At 52.6% G+C, this 18,350-nt stretch overlaps 1 protein-coding gene across 3 annotated transcripts in view; it reads right to left on the bottom strand.

Moving 5' to 3' along the window:
- Positions 1–1,916: 1,916 nt before the first annotated feature.
- Positions 1,917–18,350, bottom strand: part of KCNG2 (potassium voltage-gated channel modifier subfamily G member 2) — a 61,182-nt gene continuing 44,748 nt past the window's right edge. For all 3 annotated transcript variants that reach the window (XM_047794160.1, XM_047794162.1, XM_047794161.1), the window contains exon 4: positions 1,917–3,030. In XM_047794160.1, coding sequence (XP_047650116.1) covers positions 2,239–3,030 — 792 coding nt within the window. In that variant the 3' untranslated portion in view covers positions 1,917–2,238. The remainder of the gene's footprint in view (positions 3,031–18,350) is intronic.

The following is an 18,350-nucleotide window of genomic DNA, read 5'->3' as shown; positions in this document are numbered from 1 at the left end:
CTAAGTATTCTATTTATTTGTATAGCTCTACCTCTCAACAAGGATAGCAATTTGAAAATGGGAATGAAGTGGTGCTGCCACCCCAGCTGCTGCTGTGAGTGTCAGAGATCATCTCATTCTGTTGAGCATCTGAAAGCTTAGAGCAGAGAAAGGTGCAGACAGTGTTGGAACCCTGCCTGAGGTCTTGAACTGCTCCTGCACTGCAGCCCAGTATCCAGCTGGCCAGGAAGAAACTGTGTATGTGTGTGTGAGGGGGGATGCATTTTCCCCTAAAATAAGGGCCACAGGGATTGGGCCTATTTTGACAGCAAGTATGGGGATTTGAGACTCTCAGCATTGATGCTGGGGCAGGTTCAGTCCTGGAGCTGCCTGTTCAGTCTGAGTGGCCCCCAGGCCTCCTTGAAGCACAAGGGTCAGCAGGGGTGGGGGAGGAGCAGTCAGAGCAGAGGGTGGAAAGTGCAGAAAGCAGCCCTGAGGGCGAGGGGGTTTGGTAGCTTCTGGGGTGTCAGAGACACAAGTCATCCCCTTAAATGCTTTACTGACCTTTTTGGGTGACGCAGGTAGTCTGGCGGGGCCTGGGAGTCTGCATCTTAGGGCTGTGCTGCCAGAAGTTTCTTCAGGGTCATCTGGTTTTACCAGTAGGGAAACTGATGCACAGAGAAGTGTGTCCTGTAGACCACTGGTTTGGGGCAGTGGGTCATTGGCCAAACTGAGGAAAACCCTGTGCCTCCACGTTAGTGAGTCTGTGAGTCTGCAGACACCAAATGTCACTCTGAACAGCACGTAGGGGTTAAAACCACTTTCCAAACTAAGCCCGCCTCCCTCCTGCGGTGCCTTTGAGCTCTTTAAGCAGCCAAGGAAGGAGTGGGACGTCCCATGTTACACAGATTGTCCCCAGCAGGTGTGTCCCCTGTGGATTTCCATGTGTAAGACAGCAGGCTGGCTGGGACCTGGCAAGCTCCCGGCTCCCTGAACCAGGTGGAGAGCAGAGGCCACAGCCAGACCAGTCTGAGGTTCCATGGCTCTGTGGGAGGGTCAGGTGGAGTGGGGGGGCAGGGAGAGGTGACAGGAAAGCTAGGGGCTGGTGACCCACTTGCTGGTGGGAAATGTCTGCACTCTCCCACTTCCTGCACAGGATGTTGACAGCTCCCCACCCTGTGACCTGAGGTGGCCTCTGATCTTGCGGGGCTCCTGGGTGCCCTCAGAACCACTGCAGCAAAAGGGGGGAGGGGGAGGACAGGGGATAGCTGCCTCAGGCCACCCCAAGGCTTACCTAACCCTTGGAGGACTACTCGGGATATTTCTGGATGTCTTGGTGGTGACAATTGGCAAGCCCCCCTGCATGGGAGGAAGCAGTTTTCTCCTGGAGGACCAGCAGAGCTGATCCACAAGCACAGCATCAGCACAGGCCCATCTGCAGGCTTGGTGGGGACCAACCTCCTGTGGCTGAATACCTGGGGGTGGGGGTGAGACACCCCAGGGGAGGTGTGCGGCCGGCTGACATGCAGGCCTTCAGATTTGCTGGGTATTTTCAGGGGAGAACAGATGAGGGATCCAGGAAGATCCCCATGGAGATAGTGCCAGGGAAGGCAGGTCAGAGAACAGGGCTGGGGCCCCTAAAGAAACTAGGGGGCTAGGAGCATCACTGTCACACTTCTGAGCCTGTCACTGGCAGGTATGTGGCCTTCTGCAGATGCAATCAGAAGGCCCCCTCTGATGGGGCATGGCCCACTGTGGGTGACAAGGGAGGAGCAGGAAGGGTCTATTCCCCTCCCAGGGACTCCTCTCCCACTGCTCCCCTGGGGATGCCCCATCTCCACTGTCTTCCAGGGGCTGCCCTGGCTGAAGAGCAGGGGAGGGTCAGGGTGAGGCCTGGGTACAAGTGTGGCCTTCTGGCATTTGCCACAAGCTTGGAATTTCTGGGACTAGTTGAATTTATTTTTGGTTAGCCAGAGAGTCAAAACTCGGATGAGACCTAAAAGGAAAGCGGGGCACAGACTGGTGATGCTCCTAGGAGTTAAACTCTTTACTCAAAGCACAGGATGGTTCTGACTCCCAGCCAGTCTGGTGTCTGCCCTGGGCCGAGTTACGGGCTGCGCTGGTTGAACAACATGCACTCTGACTAGATGCGCGGCGACAGAAGCTGGACCTCCAAAGTATTCTGTGTCCCCTCCTTGCGTGGTGGGAAGCGAGGACTGCAGTTCTATTTCTGGAGCTTATGAGGAGCTGCTGCCATGGTCAGGCCGGCCCTGCCTGCGCCCACGGCCCGTCCTCGGAGTCCCCGCCTGGGCCAGCGCCATCCGGGCCCTGTGAGCTGTCCTCCGTGGCAGTGGCGGAGGCAGAGCGCGTGCTGTCCTCACGTAGAGCAGGCTCTGGGCTGGCGGCGCGCTGCTGCTGCTCCTTGAGCTCGGAGTAGGAGCGCGAGAAGGTGTGGAAGATGGAGGTGACCGGGAAGGCCATGAGCAGGATGCCACTAAGGATGCTGCTCAGCGCCACCACCTGCCCGGGGAGGCTGCGCGGCACCATGTCTCCGTAGCCCACGGTGGTCATGGAGATTACGGCCCACCAGTAGCTGGCCGGCACGCTGGAGAAGTCGCGGCGCGCGCCCAGCTCGCGCTCGGCCAGGTGCACCAGCGGCGCGAAGAGCGCCATGGCCACGCAGAGGAATAGCAGCAGCAGCCCGAACTCGCGCGCGCAGCGGCGCACGGTCAGGCCGAGCGAACGCAGCCCCAACGAGTGGCGCGCCAGGCGCATTACGTAGAGCACGCGCAGCGCACGCAAAAGGCGCAGCACCAGCCCGGCGCGCTCCAGCAGCTTGTTGCCGCCGGCGCCCGGCCGAGCCGCCAGGCCCACGAGCAGCGACACGTAGAAGGGCAGAATGGCCAGGATGTCGATGATGTTGAGTGGCGTCCTCAGGAAGGCGCACTTGCTCTCCGCCTGCAGTGAGCGCAGCAGGAACTCAAAGGAGAACCAGGCCACACACACGGTCTCCAGCACGAACAGGTTGCGGCACTTGGGGGAGCACTCGCCCTGAGGGGAGAGGGGGACACGTGTTGGGGGCAGGGAGGCCTGTGTCCTTGGTTCCCCAGGACGGGGGATGTCACTCCCGGGCTACCCTTCCTCCCACACCCACCTATGCACATGAGCCACTGAGGCCAAGGGGCTGTAGACAAAGAAGCCCAACCCTTTTTTTCGTTTTTTTGTTTTTTAAAAAGATCGACTTCTTGCAGGACAGCAAGGGCTCACCTGACCAGCTCCCCAGCGAAACTAGCGAAAATTATTATTATTGTCTTTTTGCCTTTTCTAGGGCCGCTCCTGCAGCATATGGAGATTCCCAGCCTAGGGGTCTAATCGGAGTTGTAGGCCTCCCCCCCGCCTATGCCAGAGCCACAGCAAGGAGAGATCCGAGCTGTATCTGCAACCTACACCACAGCTCACAGCAATGCGGTATCCTTAACCCACTGAGCAAGGCCAGGGATTGAACCCGCAACCTCATGGTTCCTAGTCAGATTCATTAACCACTGCACGACAGGAACTCCTGAAAGATTTTTTTTTAAAAACAACAAGTAAAATGGATAAGCAATGAGATCCTGCTGTACAGCGCTGGGAACTATATCTAGTCACTTGCGATGGATCATGATGGAGGATAATGTGAGAAAAAGAATATATATATGTATGTGTGACTGAGTCACTGCTGTACAGTAGAAAATTGACAGAACGCTGTAAACCAACTATAATGGAAAATATAAAAATCATTAAAAAAAGAAAGGCAACCTCCCTCAAACATTTAAAGCCTCTGGAAACAACCCTAAGGACAAAAGCAAATGAAACATCTGTTGATGAAAACTCGTTTAAAAACGAGAGTCTTTATTTGAACCAAGACTCCTCCACCCCTTCTCCAACTCCCAGCTCAGTGAGGGGGTGCTCTAGAGGCTGCAGCCATGAACTCCGGGCTCCCTGTCCCCAGTGGGCTGAGTCCCAGGGGAGTGTGGCTGAGTCGAGGAGCCACCTTCTCCCACTCAGTGCAGCAGGAAGGAGGCTTTACCCGAAGAACACTAGGATCACATCGCTCTTGCCCCAGCTTGTGAGGGTGGTTCGATGCCAGGTGAGGTAATGAATGGAGAGGACCTCAGCTTGCTGCCTCCTCTCTCCCTGCAGAGCACTCAGCTCAGACTGGGAGCCACCAAGGAAGGAGCTTGCCCCACCCCCAGGTCCAGAGCCCTGGCACGGAGTTGTATGGGGGAAACCGAGGTTGAGAGATGCCCCTGATCACTTCCGAGGTGGGGGGGGGGCAGAAGAAAGTGGTGAAGTTCAAATGTAGAGGGCCTCTCAAGAGCGGTGGAGCTTGTAGTGAAGGAAAACGGGAAGAGATTTGTGAATCTAATGAAGACAGAAGCTAGCCTGGGGCAGCCAGTTTATAGGAGAGATCTAGGGTGTGGGACAGCTGGAGGGGTCCTCCTGGGGTCAGAACAAATGTCAGCACTAACCTCAGAAAATATCCCATCCAAAGAACTAGCTCGGTGGGACTGGTTTCTGGAGGAATGGATGCCCAGGGCAGTTGAAAACAATAGCGGAAAAAACGAACAATTAGAGGAGTTTCAAAGGTGGGTCTGGTCTGTGATAGAGACCCATGTCCTCCCAAGGTGATTGCGAGCCCCAAGCTGTGCCTCCCAGAGGAGCAAGTCAGGCAAGGGTTGAATACTGTGTGTGTGTGTGTGTGTGTGTGTGTGTCTCTGCCCCCACATGTGGGGGTGGGGTGGGGGCAGAGCAAGAATAGATGTCACTAAAATAATCCGACCAATCACTAAACAAACAAGCAAATAACAGCATCAAGCCTTGAACTCAGGGGTGGAGGAGGGCAGTATCCAGTGTTCCTAAAATGTCCAGTTTATATTAAATTGTCCAGGAGTTTTCTTGTGGTGCAGTGGATTAAGGATATGGCATTGTCACTGCAGCTACTCAGGTTGCTGCTGTGGCATGGGTTTGATCCCTAGTCCCAGAACTTCCACATGCCATGGGTGCAGCCAAAAAAGTAAAAAATTAAAATTAATTAATCGTCTAGTAAAAAGTCATAGGATAGGAGCTCCCATCACGGCTCAGCGTTAACAAACCCGACTAGTGTCCATGAGGATGAGGAAGGATTCAGGTTTGATTCCTGGCCTCGCTCAGTGGGTTTAGAGGATCCAGTGTTGCCGTGAACTGTGGTGTAGGTTGTAGACTCAGCTTGGAGCCTGTGTTGCTGTGGCTGTGGTGTAGGCCTGCAGCTGTAGCTCCGATTCAACCCCTAGCCTGGGAACTTACATATGCCACTGGTGCTATCCTAAAAGACAGAGAAAGAAAGAAAGAAAAGAACCGGTAATGACACGAGCATGCACACACACGAAGGATCATGTGAAGACACCAGGAAGACAGCTGTCTATAAGCCAAGGAAAGAGCCCCAGCAGAAGCCAGCTGATCAACATCTGGATCTAGATGTCAGCCTCTGGAGTTGTGGGAAAACAAATTGCTGTTAAGTCACACCGTCTGTGGTACTTTGTTATTGCAGCCCTAGCCAACTACTACAGAGCATCTGGAAAGTAAAAGACAGTCCTCAGGATGGGAGAATATATTTACAAACCACACACCTGATAAGGCGCTTGTATCTCAAATATAGAAAGACTTCCTATAACTCAATAATAATAATAAAAAAAAAACCCAATTAAGAAATGGGCAGGGAAGGAGTTCTACCCCTAGCCTGGGAACTTCTACATGCCGCAGGTGCGGCCCTAAAAAGCAGAAAAGGAAGAAACAAGAAAAGGTCAAGGGATCTGAATAGACCGTTCTCTAAAGAAGCCAAGAACCACATGAACCAGGGTGCAATGCCATTAGCCATCAGGGAAATGTGAATGAAAACCACCTGAAGACCCCACTTCACACCTAGCAGGACAGCCAGGATGAGAGTCGGTGACAAGAAGTGCACTGCTGACAGGAACGTAAAACAGTCCAGTCGCTTTGGGAGAGGCTTGCTCTTCCTCAAATAAACATAGAGGGACCCCTTGACCCTGCGATTCTACCCCTGGGCGTGTGGCCCAGAGAAGTGAACACGCCTGTGCGCACAGAAACCTGTACATGGACATTCACGGCAGCATGACTCACAGCAGCCAAAAAACGGAAACAACCCCCGTATCCATCCTCTGATTAATGGATCAGCCACATTTGGTGGCTCTGTACAACAGGACATTATGGGGCCATGAAAGGAAGGAAGCACCGATTCCTGCTATGATGTGGACAAACTTGTCAAGACCGAGTGAAGTGAAAGAATCTAGTCACACGAGACATGTGCTGGAAGGTTCGGTTCTCACGGATCCAGAAAGGGGATTTACAAAGAAAAGGTCAGTCTGGGGTTGCTCAGGGCAGTGAGTGCTGAAGGGCACTGAGTCTCTCTGCAGAGATGGACATGCCCTAAGATTAGGTAGTGATGGTTGCACAACCCTGCAAATAAATATACTAAAGACCACCATTGAATCGTACACTCTAAACAGGCAAATTGTATGGTGTGTGAGTTATGTATCAATAAAGCTAGTTTTAAAAAGGACTTATTAATTGATCCCAGAGTGTATGGCTGGCTGGGTTTGGAAAATGAGTGGGGACAGCAAATGAGTGTGCTGGGCCCTGGTGAGGATCTTGGTGTTGGGCACCTGCCCAGCTGCTGGCAGGCCCCCATCAGGACTTGTCTCACCTTTGACCCTGAGCCCAGCTAGCCCAAATCCCTCTGTGCTGCTGAGGAACTGGAGGAAAGGCTGGGAGAACACACCAGGCTCAGCTGGTGCCCCTCATACTCTCTGCTCTGGCTCACAGCCTGGCTCATGCTGAGGGTGAGAGCACAGGGGCCAGGCCAGCCCTGGGGCCTTGCAATGTCCCCCACCTAGCAGATAGGAGGGAGCTGAGGACCTACCTGGTGCTTCCAACCAGGAGCAGGTGGTCGTCAGAAGGCCTTTGGAGGGGAGCACCAGTGTCAGTGCCCTGAGGGCGTGGAGGTGAGAATACTCCAAAGGCTGCTCCCATGCTGGGCACCAGTTTATCTCCTGTCTGCAAGGAAGCCAGGGCAGCCAGACCCCTGCAACTTGCACTTTCCATCCAGCCACCCATTGCCCAGGGCAATTTGTGTATATTGAGCAGACCCCTGGCCTTTCCATTAATAAGCTGTCAAGAGCCTAATGCCTTGGCCTCCACATTCATCATGCTCCTTGTTTGGTACCTGGAGACACTGGCCATGTGCCCAACCTCCCCGAGCAGCCCCAGACACAAAGGCGATCCTGGGGAGATCCCAGCTTTGGTATAAATCCCCGAATGAAAGTGTGCAGGTCCATCCTTGAACAGAGGTGGTAGTAGTCGAGCAGGGCCCTCAGCCATCTCCATCTAAGATTCTCTCGTGGGGCTCACTCTGAGCAGTGGGAGGTGGGGCCCGGGGTTGCTCTGTGTCCAGCCCTGTGAGGTTACAGGACCTCCTGCCTGCGCTGATGCTCTGGGCCTCTGATCCCCTGGCGCTGAGCCCTGGATGGGAACCTGCAGGGGCCTCCTGCTGGCCTGGGCCTTTAGGGCGCAGCAGCTCCAGCGTCACGGAACCAGCAGGAAAACTGGATTCAGGCAGAAAGAGGCAGCAGGGGCTGTAGGGACTGATGTAGGCAGGAGGGAGGGCTGGGAGGGGACCCGCTTCCTAGGGGTGGGGGGACACCAGACCCAGGTCTGGGCAGTGGAGGCATCCCAGCCCGGCCTCCTCATCTGCTCAGAGGAAGCTGATGACCTCAGCCCAAGGGGTCCTTGTGGTCACATGACCCACAACCCAGAAACTGATGCCCCTCATCTGGGCTGCTCTCGGGCTCCACTGCCCCATCATCTCTTGGCCAAGTGCACCCACGAGCCCTCACGTGGGTGGGCTGTGGCCAGGGAGAGGAGGGGGCGTCTGGGGAAGATGGCCCCCTCGCCCTATGCAAGGAGTGACTCCAGTGCACTTGCGTGGAGAGGCCTGATCCAGTGGATTCAGGAAGAAATGTGCTGGTGAGGCACCCTCTCCAATCCACCCCTCCTCCCCCACTTCCCCTGAAGGACCAGCTACAGAGGTTAATTGGAGGGAGCTATTTCTGGAACTTTTAACCCAGAAAACAACCCTGATTTATCATAATTTGACATATCTGGCTTCTTTGGCCAAAACCAGTCAGCAGTAAATCTACGTTCAGCATGTCCACCAGCCTCAAAGCCCCTCCCCCACCCACCTGCACTTTCCCTGTGTCAGGGCTGCCGGTAACTAGGCCACAGGCTGCAGGTGGTTGCTGTGCATGGCCCTGGCTGAGTGGCACTTTTTATGCTGTGCCTGCCAAGCTTGAGGTGGGAAGCCCCATTTGTCTGCTCCTCGTGGTCACTCTGCTCCCACCTGGGGACTGACCATCGGGGCTGGATGGGCATCTGCCGACAGGGTGAAAAGGGAGGGCTCTGGGCTTGGGGGTTTGGGGAGGACACAGATATCCCAGGGTGGTTGTTTCTGGAGGGAGAGAAAGTGGGCCAGCCTGACCCCACAAGCAAACCACCCTTCCTGGGGAAAGGCTGCAAGACACCGCGCCCTCCCAAGCGGCCAGGTTGGTGCCAGCCTGTGAGTTTGTGTGTGATGCCCCAGCAGGTGCTGCCTGGGCACCTGCCCTTCGGTTTTTCTTTCCAGAATAGTAAGAAAGACATCACTTGTGACTCAAGAACCAAAGGCCAACTGCCCCCAAGCCAGCAGCTCTGTCACTGTGTTGGGTCTGGACGATGACAGATGTGGACATGGGGTGCTGGGCTGTGCAGCCACACACCTTCACGTCCTGCACAGCTGGGCACCACACAGCCAAGTGTGGGCCTTGGTGCCTGCCTTCCATCTCCTGTTACCAAAAACCCAACCAACATGACAAACTTCTTGCGTTTCTATATGGCTATGGCAGCATCTGTCAGACGGGAACATTTTCATGTTTACCAGAAATTGCTGAGCTGTTCCCCAAGGAGCTGCACAAATATAACCCCCTCCCCACCAGGCCAGGAGTCCTTGGCCACCGCTCCAGGTCAGGGACCTGCAGACCCAGGGTGGTTGCTGGTGGGGCCCAGAGCCCTCAGTAGGCAGAGTATAAATTCATACCAACTTCTCACAAACACATTCAGAAGCCTGCACAGGGTGTGCGCACCTGTTTGGAAGTGAGTCCTTAGGGACTGACCATCAGAAATGTGCCCAGAGGCTCAGAGAGGATGTGTATGCCAAGTGACAAGGGGCGGAGCATAACCACCATCACCATCCCTCTTTAAAGCCAGACCGCTGGCACCCAGACCTGGCAGCCACTGATTGCTTGGCCTTTTCCAGACCCCTGGTAAACAGAACCTCACCACACGTAGCCTTTTAGTCTGGCTCTTCCTGCCTGGCAATCCTCTGAGACCGATGGCTGTTTGGGGCATCGCAGTTTGCTCCCATTCATTGCTGACTGGCTGGTGCGGATGTTCCCGTTTCCCTCCATCTGCTGGCGTGTGCGTGAGCACTTTCCAGTCTGGGGCTATTGCAAAGCAGCTGGCAGCTGATGCTGCACAGATCTGGGTGGATATGTGTTTCCTCTCTCTTGGGTGAATATCCAGGGGTGCTGATCCGATGAAGGTGCACACGCTCATGTGTTCTTACAAGCTTTTTGTGGATTTCTCGAGGTTTTTTGTGTTCATAGTTTTATTGCTTTCTTTCTCATCGTACACCTTCCTTTTCTTTTTCTTGCTTCATTGCACTGGGTAGGGCTTCTAGAAGGGTGCAGAGCAGGCTTTATTCCGGATGCCAGGAGAAAGCAGCACCCCCCTCATTTTCATCATCATACTGCAGGGGGCTCTCTAGCAGGTTAAAGAAACTCCCATTTCTAGATTATTGAAAGTTTTGGTTTTAATTGTAAATGGATATCCAATATTGTCAAATGCTTTTTGACATCTATTGAGATGACCAGGTAGCTTTTCTTCTTTGACATGCTAACATTGTGAATCACGCTGACTGATTTTCAGAACTTGAATCAGGCTTGCTTCTTGGAAAACTCACTTTGCCACAATGTGCTCTCCTTTCTGTCTATTGTCATACTCACTTTACTAGTATTTTGTTGGAATTCCCATCTCTGTTTATGAGAGATACTGCACTGTTATGTTTTTCCTTGTGGTGTCTGTGGCTTGGTGCCAAGATAAAGTTGGAAGAATCCTCTTCTGTTTTCTGGAAGAGATGGTGCGGCACTGGTATTACCTTTTCCTTAAACCACTGGTAGAGTTCATCAGAGAAACCACCTGGGACTGGAGTTTTCTTTTTGGAAGTTTTAAAACTATGAATTAAATTTCTATAATAAGCATAGATTTATTTAGGTTATTGACTCCTTCTTGAATGACTTCTGGTGACTGAACATGTTTTTAACTATTTTTGTTTTACAAAAGTTACCAAATGCATATAATACTTTAAAAAAAAGAATAGATTAATAAAGGAAAAAACAGGGTTCCTACCCTACTCTTGTCTCCCAGGGTCAAGGATTTTCAATTATTCCTTCTCTTTTTGGCTGCGCCTGCAGCACGTAGAAGTTCTGGGGTCAGGGATCAAACCCCAGCCTTGCAGTGACAATGCCATACCACCCACCTGCTGAGCCACCAGGGAATTCTTCAAGTATGCCTCCTGATAGTTCCCTACTTTTAAACAATATACTTACCTAGCTATTTATTGATGTATCAACTGTATACATTTCTGTGACTTTGTGTTTCTGAGGACCTGGTTCTCTCTTACACCCCACCACACCATGGTCCCTTTCCTCTAGAAGTGCTGTCACGTTTGGAGGTAAGGTCTGCAGTGGAGACTCCTTGCTGCTGAGCCAGCTTGTGGTCTACATTGCACTACATGTTCCCTCAAAAAGTGTTTTGTTTTTCCTCAAGTTTTATGGCTTTGCTCTAAAACTGCTTAGCTTGCCATGAATCATGGCGTGCTTTTCCATCCCATGGTCCTCTTTCCTCCAGGGACCCTGCCCCTGCTGGGCTACTCCCTGATGGGCTCCTTCTAGCTGACACCCTGTTACTCCATTATGATGCTGAAGCAGACCACCCAGTGGGCTCCCTAAGGAAGGTGCATGGTGGATATAGCTTTGGGCCTGTGTGTGTCTGGAAAGTCCACACCTCCGTGCTTGTTACCCTGGCCTGATGTGGATGAGGGGGCGGGTCATTCCCATTCAGAGTCTTGCAGGGGCAGCGCTGTTATGCCCAAGGCTTTAGTGCTGCTGCTAAAGTCTAACACTGACACGGCAGAGTGCGTAAATCTCTCAGTGTGTTTCCAAATCCAAGGGAGTCGTGTGCTGGTGGAGGTCAGAACCCAAACACAGCCAGCAAGGCCTCCTGGGTCCCTCCCAGAGGTCTGTCCTGAGTCCCCAGTTCTCACCCTGAGTCCCCCCAGGGTTCTCACCCTGAGGTCCAGCCCCCTGGTAACTGTTCACTTGTCACAGGCAATCTCATGTTTCCGTCTCTTGAGGAAGCTTTCAGGTGTTTTTCACTGAAGAGGCCCAGATGCCTGCTGCCTGGGCAGCCTGTACCCAAGTCCTTGGGTCTCAGACACCGGGGGTCTCGAACCCTCCTCCCCATCTGCTCATCCTGGAGCTCCTGCCAGTGAAGGTTTTTCTCTTGGACCAACCTTCCGACTCCCACCTTCTGTCTCCACCTCTTGCAGGTGGGCCTCCATGTGGATCTCCCAGCCCGGCTTTGTCTTGAGGCTTCTCTCGCTCTGACTGTGGAAGCGGCCCTTCTGCTCAGCCTCCAGCCTCGGTGCTGCTCGTGAGGTTTTCTGTTTCCTCCAAGCTCCCTTCCTTTCCTTACATGTCTCCTTCCTTTGGGGACCCAGGGTGCTTCTGAAAGCCATGTGTCCGTGGGCTCTGCAGGTGAACCATGGGGCTGCAGCTTCCCGAGGGCCTGACGCGCAGGTGGGACTCCCCACTTCGGGAGCTAAGGTCTTCCAGGGGTGCCTGGGAGGGGGTGGCTGAGGGCATCCTGAGGGATGGGGGCTTGGGGTGGGGACACGGCAGCTTCTCCCTCAACAGCTCTGGCAGCTCTTTGGGTTGCAGCCCTGAACCTTGCTCCCAGGGGCAGGTGGCCAGAAGCTTGCGGTAGGCTGGGGAAGCTCAGCTGGTCTCCCCTGCACCCTGTCCTGCCCGTGGCCCTTGGGGTCTAAGCAGTGGGATGTGTCATGCCCGTCATGGGCAGGAGGGGCACAGGGGACATCAGACTGCTTAGACAGCAGGGAGATTTGGAAATGAAGTGGTTTCGGAACCATTCTTGGAAAGCACGGCCTCCACAGCATGGCCCTCACTTGGCAGTGACCCTGTTTTGATTTTCTAGTGAAAAATAAGCAGACGCACCAGCCAAGTGTCCTCAGTGACAGAGGCTGTGAGGTGGCCAGTGGCCCTGGAAGGTTCAGGAGAGGCCTGGTCCAGGCAGCTTCCATCCCCAGCTTTGTTCTCATCTCAGAGCATCAAAAATTTAGTGGCATTAGTTCTGCCAAGGAGCCTGCTGCCTCTTTTAAACCACGTGCCATTACACTTTGGAGATTAAGCCCAAGCGTGAGGATGAGGAGAGAGCAGGTCCCGGCCTGAACCTGACTTCTATTTGAGGCCCAGACAACGGCACCAAGTTTGCACCCTGTTCTTCATTTATCCACTGATTTTAGCTGTTGTTCCCGAGGGCACCTCCCGTGGCCCAGGCCACATGCTCTTTCCAAGGGAAACGCGCATTCTCTTCTCGTTACTGTCTGTGCGGATGACGCCCCTGTGGGATGGTTGTGGGAGTCTCCCTGGAACCTCTGGCAGCAGCAATCTGATCACACCTATGTGGACAATGGGTTCCAGTTGTAGCTTCTCCATGAGGGCAGAGATGGTGAGAGCTGGCAGGGTCCTCTGCCCAGTGCCAACATGCTGCTGCTTGTCCTGTGATGCTTTCCAGTTCCTGGTGCCGACCAGGAAAGGCCCTGGTGCTTGGGCTGCTGTGCTGCTTTCTAACTGGGTTCAGTACAAGGTGATATTTTTGGGGCAAGCACCACCCCCACCCCCGCCACCACTAATACATCCGAACATCCATCCATAGCCAAATGCACAGGCCTAGGGGCCCAGGGCAGGGGGCACCTCACATCACCCGCTTCACCAGCTGGACCCACAGGACCAGCCGAGGTTTTCTCAAGGGCCCATGGCCATGGCCAACACTGAACAGACAACCCTGGGGCAAGTTTGTGAGTGAAGATCCAATCCTTCCAAGCCCAGGCAGGTGGAACTCTGGGTCCATGATGTCAGCCTCCTGGCTGGCCTGCTCTGCACTCTTGGGGTGCTTAAATGGGGGTGTGCACAGAACTGCTGCAGTGCTGTTAACACAGAGGTCTGGGTTCCTGTCCCCCCAGTGAACTCTGCCTCGGCGGGTCCATGTATGACTCCCACACCCACAATCCAACCTTGTGGTCAACCCAACCAGGGGTAGAAGGTGGATGTGCAGTAGCTAGTGACTGAAGGTGACTGAACGCGACTCTAAGGCCTCCCTTCCTGTTTGCTCTTGTGTTCTGAACCAGAGTAAAAGATCCACATTAAGTCATTTTCATCCTAGTGTGATATAGGCATCTACAGAAGTGGGAAAGCATGCTGAAGTTGATTTTCTCATCCCTTTTTGCACTTCTCAGCTGGTTGCTGGGGAAGCCCCACGCCAGGCCAGATGGGCTCCCTCAACGGGCACTGACGGAACACAGACGTACACAGACCTCAACTGCTGTGGGTCTGTCACTTTTCAGGGTGACCATGTCTTGCAGCCTTGTGTGCATTTAAGCCTCTCACCTTTTCACCGTTAGCATCCACCTGTTAGTACCCTGACAGCCTCTCCCTGCTCCTGGGCCACAGGCTCCCACCCCATGCCGCCTACCCTGGTACCCTCCTGGCATTCACAATGTCTTGCCTCCCCCTACGCTGTCTTTGGCTGTGCAAGCTGAAAACTGCTTTTGAGAAAAAAAATAAACAAAAATACACATGCAAACAAATGTTTAAGAAGTGCAAAAGAGTCTAGTCTGGTTGGAGTTTCTGTAGTAGCACATTTATGCTTTCAAATTTGTTTACTGTCATGAACAAAGCTTCAGAGAACGTCTAAAACACACACAGTCAGTTAGCTCTTGGGACGAACTCCCAGGAGTGGATTTCCTGAGTTATCTGGTGAGCAGAGTGGACACCTGGGTACACATGTACACACCACCTGCAGACCCCCTTCGACCATATGTGAGTGGGCTGCTGTCCAAACACTCCTGAACAAGGTATGTGGTCAATTATTCCAGCTTTGTGAGTAGGTGAGACGCCTAATTGTTTACATGTGCCTCTCTAATCACAAAGCAAACATCTTTTCCTGTGTTGCTGACAACTGCTTGTCTTCTAATCTCAGTCCTCCTTCCTACACTATTATTTTCTTTTTCATTTGTTTGAATGTCTTATCTATTAAAGATATTGGCCTTTTGTCATAGATGTTGCACTTTTCTTCTTAGGCTTTTGTTCTTTCACTGTTTAAATTTGGTGGGCGGCGATTTTCATTAATCGTTAATTTTTAGGTTGTCAAATACTTCTTTTCCTTTGCGGTTTCTGGCTTCCTTACTGATCCTGGAAAGACTCCCATGAGGCTAGCCATGAGATCCAGGTTGGCCAACAAGATGTGGGCACATGGGCCAGAGCAGAGCTTTGCAAAGAGGCTGGAGCTCCCTGCACCGTGCACAATGGCTGGGAAGCCTCCTGCAGGAAGGGAGCAGACCCCTAGGCGTTCCAGGCAGGATCCAGGTGCCAGCAAGCTCTGCTGATGGCTCACAGATGAGCCAGCTGCTTTGGCCCAAAGGACACATACCGTCCCTAGCAATGAACAGTAGACACTGATCCCACAGGTTGGAGGCAGTTACACAGTAAAATGTCATTGATATGGGGGTGGATCTCCTCTTGCATGTTTTTCTTATTCTCCAGAATTGACAGGCTAGTTCTCCATATGTATTTCTGTAGGTTTTTAACACGATTTTGAGGTTCCAAAAATACCCACTGGGATTTTGTTAAGAGTGTAACGAATTTATATATTAATTTTGTGAGTGATTCCCCCCCCCCCGATAATGAATTCTAGGAGTAGTTTTCAGGAACATAACAGTTTTCTCTATTCAGTCATTTTTATGTCTCTTGGTTGAGTCACATGGTTTTTTTTTTTCTGAGATAATGAACTTTTCTTGCTAAGATTATTTCTAGGCATTTCATGTTTTTGTATTACAGTGACCAGAATAGTTTTTCCATCAAATTTGCTATTACTGATAGTATGCAGAAAAGTGACTAATCTTTTGCATATTTATTTTAACAAAGTCACCTATTTATAATACTTTTTTCAGCTAATTACCTTAGGTTTTCATTTGATCTGAAAATAATAAGGCCAATTAGATAATCAGTACAGATCATGTACAAAAGGCTCCCATTGGAGGTCGTGGGGGAGGCTGCACAATCCTGTGGATACAAGGAAGTCACGGGCACTCAGGAGCTCTTGGGTAGGAGAATTCCAGCTGGATGTAGGATTTAAGTGGATCTAGTAACACTTGCACTTCCTGTTCAAGTACAATTAAGAACAAGGCTTGGTTAACGAATCTTACTAGGAGCCATGAGGTTGCAGGTTCGATTCCTGACCTTTCTCAGTGGGTTAGGGATCCAGCGTTGCCCTGAGCTGTGATGTAGGTTGAAGACGTGGCTTGGATCCTACTGTCTGTGGCTCTGGTGTAGGCCAGCGGCTACAGCTCTGATTAGACCCCTAGCCTGGGAACCTCCATATGCTTCAGGTGCAGCCCTAGAAAAGACAAACAAACAAACAAAAAACAAAAAACAAAAAAAAAAAACCCAAAAAACAAAAAACAAGGCTAACTAACATGGGAGTTCCCATTGTAGTTCAGCGAGTTATGAACCTGACTAGTATCCATGAGGATGAGGGTCTCGTCCCTGGCCTTGCTCAGTGGGTTAAGGATCCGGCATTGCTGTGGCTGTGGTCTGTGAACATGGTTTGGGGCCACCTGTGTGGTCACCTGTGCTGGGGCCACGTGGCTTCCCTGCTGAGTGTGGAAGCAGCTTTGGCCTTGGGGTCTAGCTGGTCCTCTTGGGTCTCAGGGACATTCTGGGAAGAAGAGCGCCAACACGTGGGCCAGGTGCCTTCGCCTGCTCTCCCGCCCCTCTTTTATCATCACTCACGTCTCTCCAAATCAAAAGCTGAAATCCAACAGCACCCTCGATAGCTGTGTGCTGTGCCCATTGTGGGATGCAAGGGCAGGAGGGCAGACACCTGAGTGGAGAGGGAAATGCAGCTGAGCACTGCGTTGGTTCATCTGGAAACAGGTGCACAGAAGGGACGGGAAGGTGACTCGGACAATCTGGGCACGCCTGTAAAGTGGTGGCACCCAGGGGAGAGCAGCAGAGGTCCCGGGGAGAAAGGTCTCAGAAGATGCAAGGAGGTGTGAGTGAGGACAGGGGGCAGGCGAGTGGGGAGGATGTGGTGGCGGCATTCCTCTGCCTCAGGAAGCTGCAGCTGCATGTGACTGTGCTGCAGAAATGTCCATAATGCACTTGCAATAATGAGAACAAACAACCCAAAGCAGGTGGATGAGAAGAACAGAAATCCTTGGAAGTACCAATGCCAGGTGAAGACGGGAGATGCTGGCCGCTCAGTTGGCCTCCCAGTGAGTGAGTTCACATGTAAAAAGCAGGAGACGGCTTTTCTTAAGAGCCAGACAAATTGTTATCAGGTCACTCGGCACTGGCCAGGCCCAGCGGTCTGGGGACTCGAGCTCTTGAAGGAATGAATTGCCAGGCCTCACTGGGGGCAGCCTGCTGGATGCGAAGAGCTGAGGACTGCATCCGAGGGGATGAGTGTGCAGAATCTGTGAACAAGTGTTCACTCCAGCAGGGCTGGTGACAGCGAAGGGCTGGAAACAAGGGCAGCAGGGAGGGGACACACACTACAAAGTAACTCACAGCTTAGATGTTACGCTGTTATAGGAACCAAGGGGCATTAAGACTGTTCCTGCTGCTTCTACCGTTTCCCAAGGAGGCATCAGGACAGAGGCAGGAAACCCACCCAGGCTCTGGTAATTACCTCGCAGTATATTTTCACTTTGTCCTGTGTATGGCTCTGTATCTGCCAAGTTTTCTGTAAAGAGCAAGCATGAGGTTTACGATGAGGAAAACACTCTGGGTGGCAGATTCTTCAGGCAGGTGGGCAGCAGAGGGACAGGCCTCTGGGCGGGAGGCAGGTGGGGGAGGGGCCTGGCTGGCCATGTCCTGGGACGGGATCTGAGCTTTAGTGACTGTTTTCTCCCAGCTCTGCACTAAGCTGAGCCCACCTAACGGTTCTCCCAGATGCAGGAAACTGCTAGGGATGCAGGCAGCTCCCAACTGCACCCCACCATGCCCATGGCACCAGGCGGGACAGTGGGGGAGGGACAGTGCTGTTCTCAGAGGGCTATCCCCATTCACAGTGGCTTGCCCAGGGCACACTGAGTGGAGGGACCACTCAGAAGAGAGGGGCACTAACTTCTGGTGGGGGAACTCAAACAACTCAGAAAGCAAGAGCACTGACTTCTGGCAATTCTGGGCAGAAGCGCTGGCTATGGAGGTGGAGGTGGCCCCAGCCACTGGCCTGGGTGGAGTGCAGCACCTGCTGATGGCCACCGGGGGCTGGTGGTCTGACTCTCCAGCTGCCCCTTTGGACTGGCCTCCCCTTGACCTCTACAGACCAATTCCCGCTGCCTCATTTACAGAAGCCAATGTCTGGAGAAGAGCCAGTGACTGGATGGCAGTCTCCTGGCCATACCACTCTGTGTCCTGCAAGTTTTAGCATCTTGTTTGTAGAAGGGTAAAAAACTGTCACCTACTTCTGTATGCAAGGCACTGTCCAAAGTGATTTATGGGCATTTAAGCTCAACCGACCCTTAGCAGCTGTGAAGTAGCTGCATATGACAGATGAGGTAACTGGGGCTCAGAAAGGAGCTGTAAGTGCTGTGAGGTGTGAAGCAGTCAGCACAGGAGCTGAGGTGGGTGCCCCTGTCTGCCTATAAGTCAGAACTTAACCAATACCATTTCCTCTTCTGGTGACAGAGAAGGAACCAAATCTTGGCGAGATTATGACAAAAAGAATCTTGGGACCAAGTTTCCAGCTTTGCACATAAGGAGCTTGGCACTCGACACTCCCTCCTTACAGCAACTAAAAAGCCGTACAAACCGAAAAATCTGGAAGCGAGGCTGAGGGGCAAACCAGTGCCCCCAAGATCAGAGAGACAGACAGACAGGTGA

Source organism: Phacochoerus africanus, chromosome 8 (assembly GCF_016906955.1).
Source record: "Phacochoerus africanus isolate WHEZ1 chromosome 8, ROS_Pafr_v1, whole genome shotgun sequence".
In the NCBI taxonomy this organism is placed as follows: Eukaryota; Metazoa; Chordata; class Mammalia; order Artiodactyla; family Suidae; genus Phacochoerus; species Phacochoerus africanus.
Note: the sequence above shows the minus strand (reverse complement) of the source record. Positions and strands in the feature narration are given on the sequence as shown.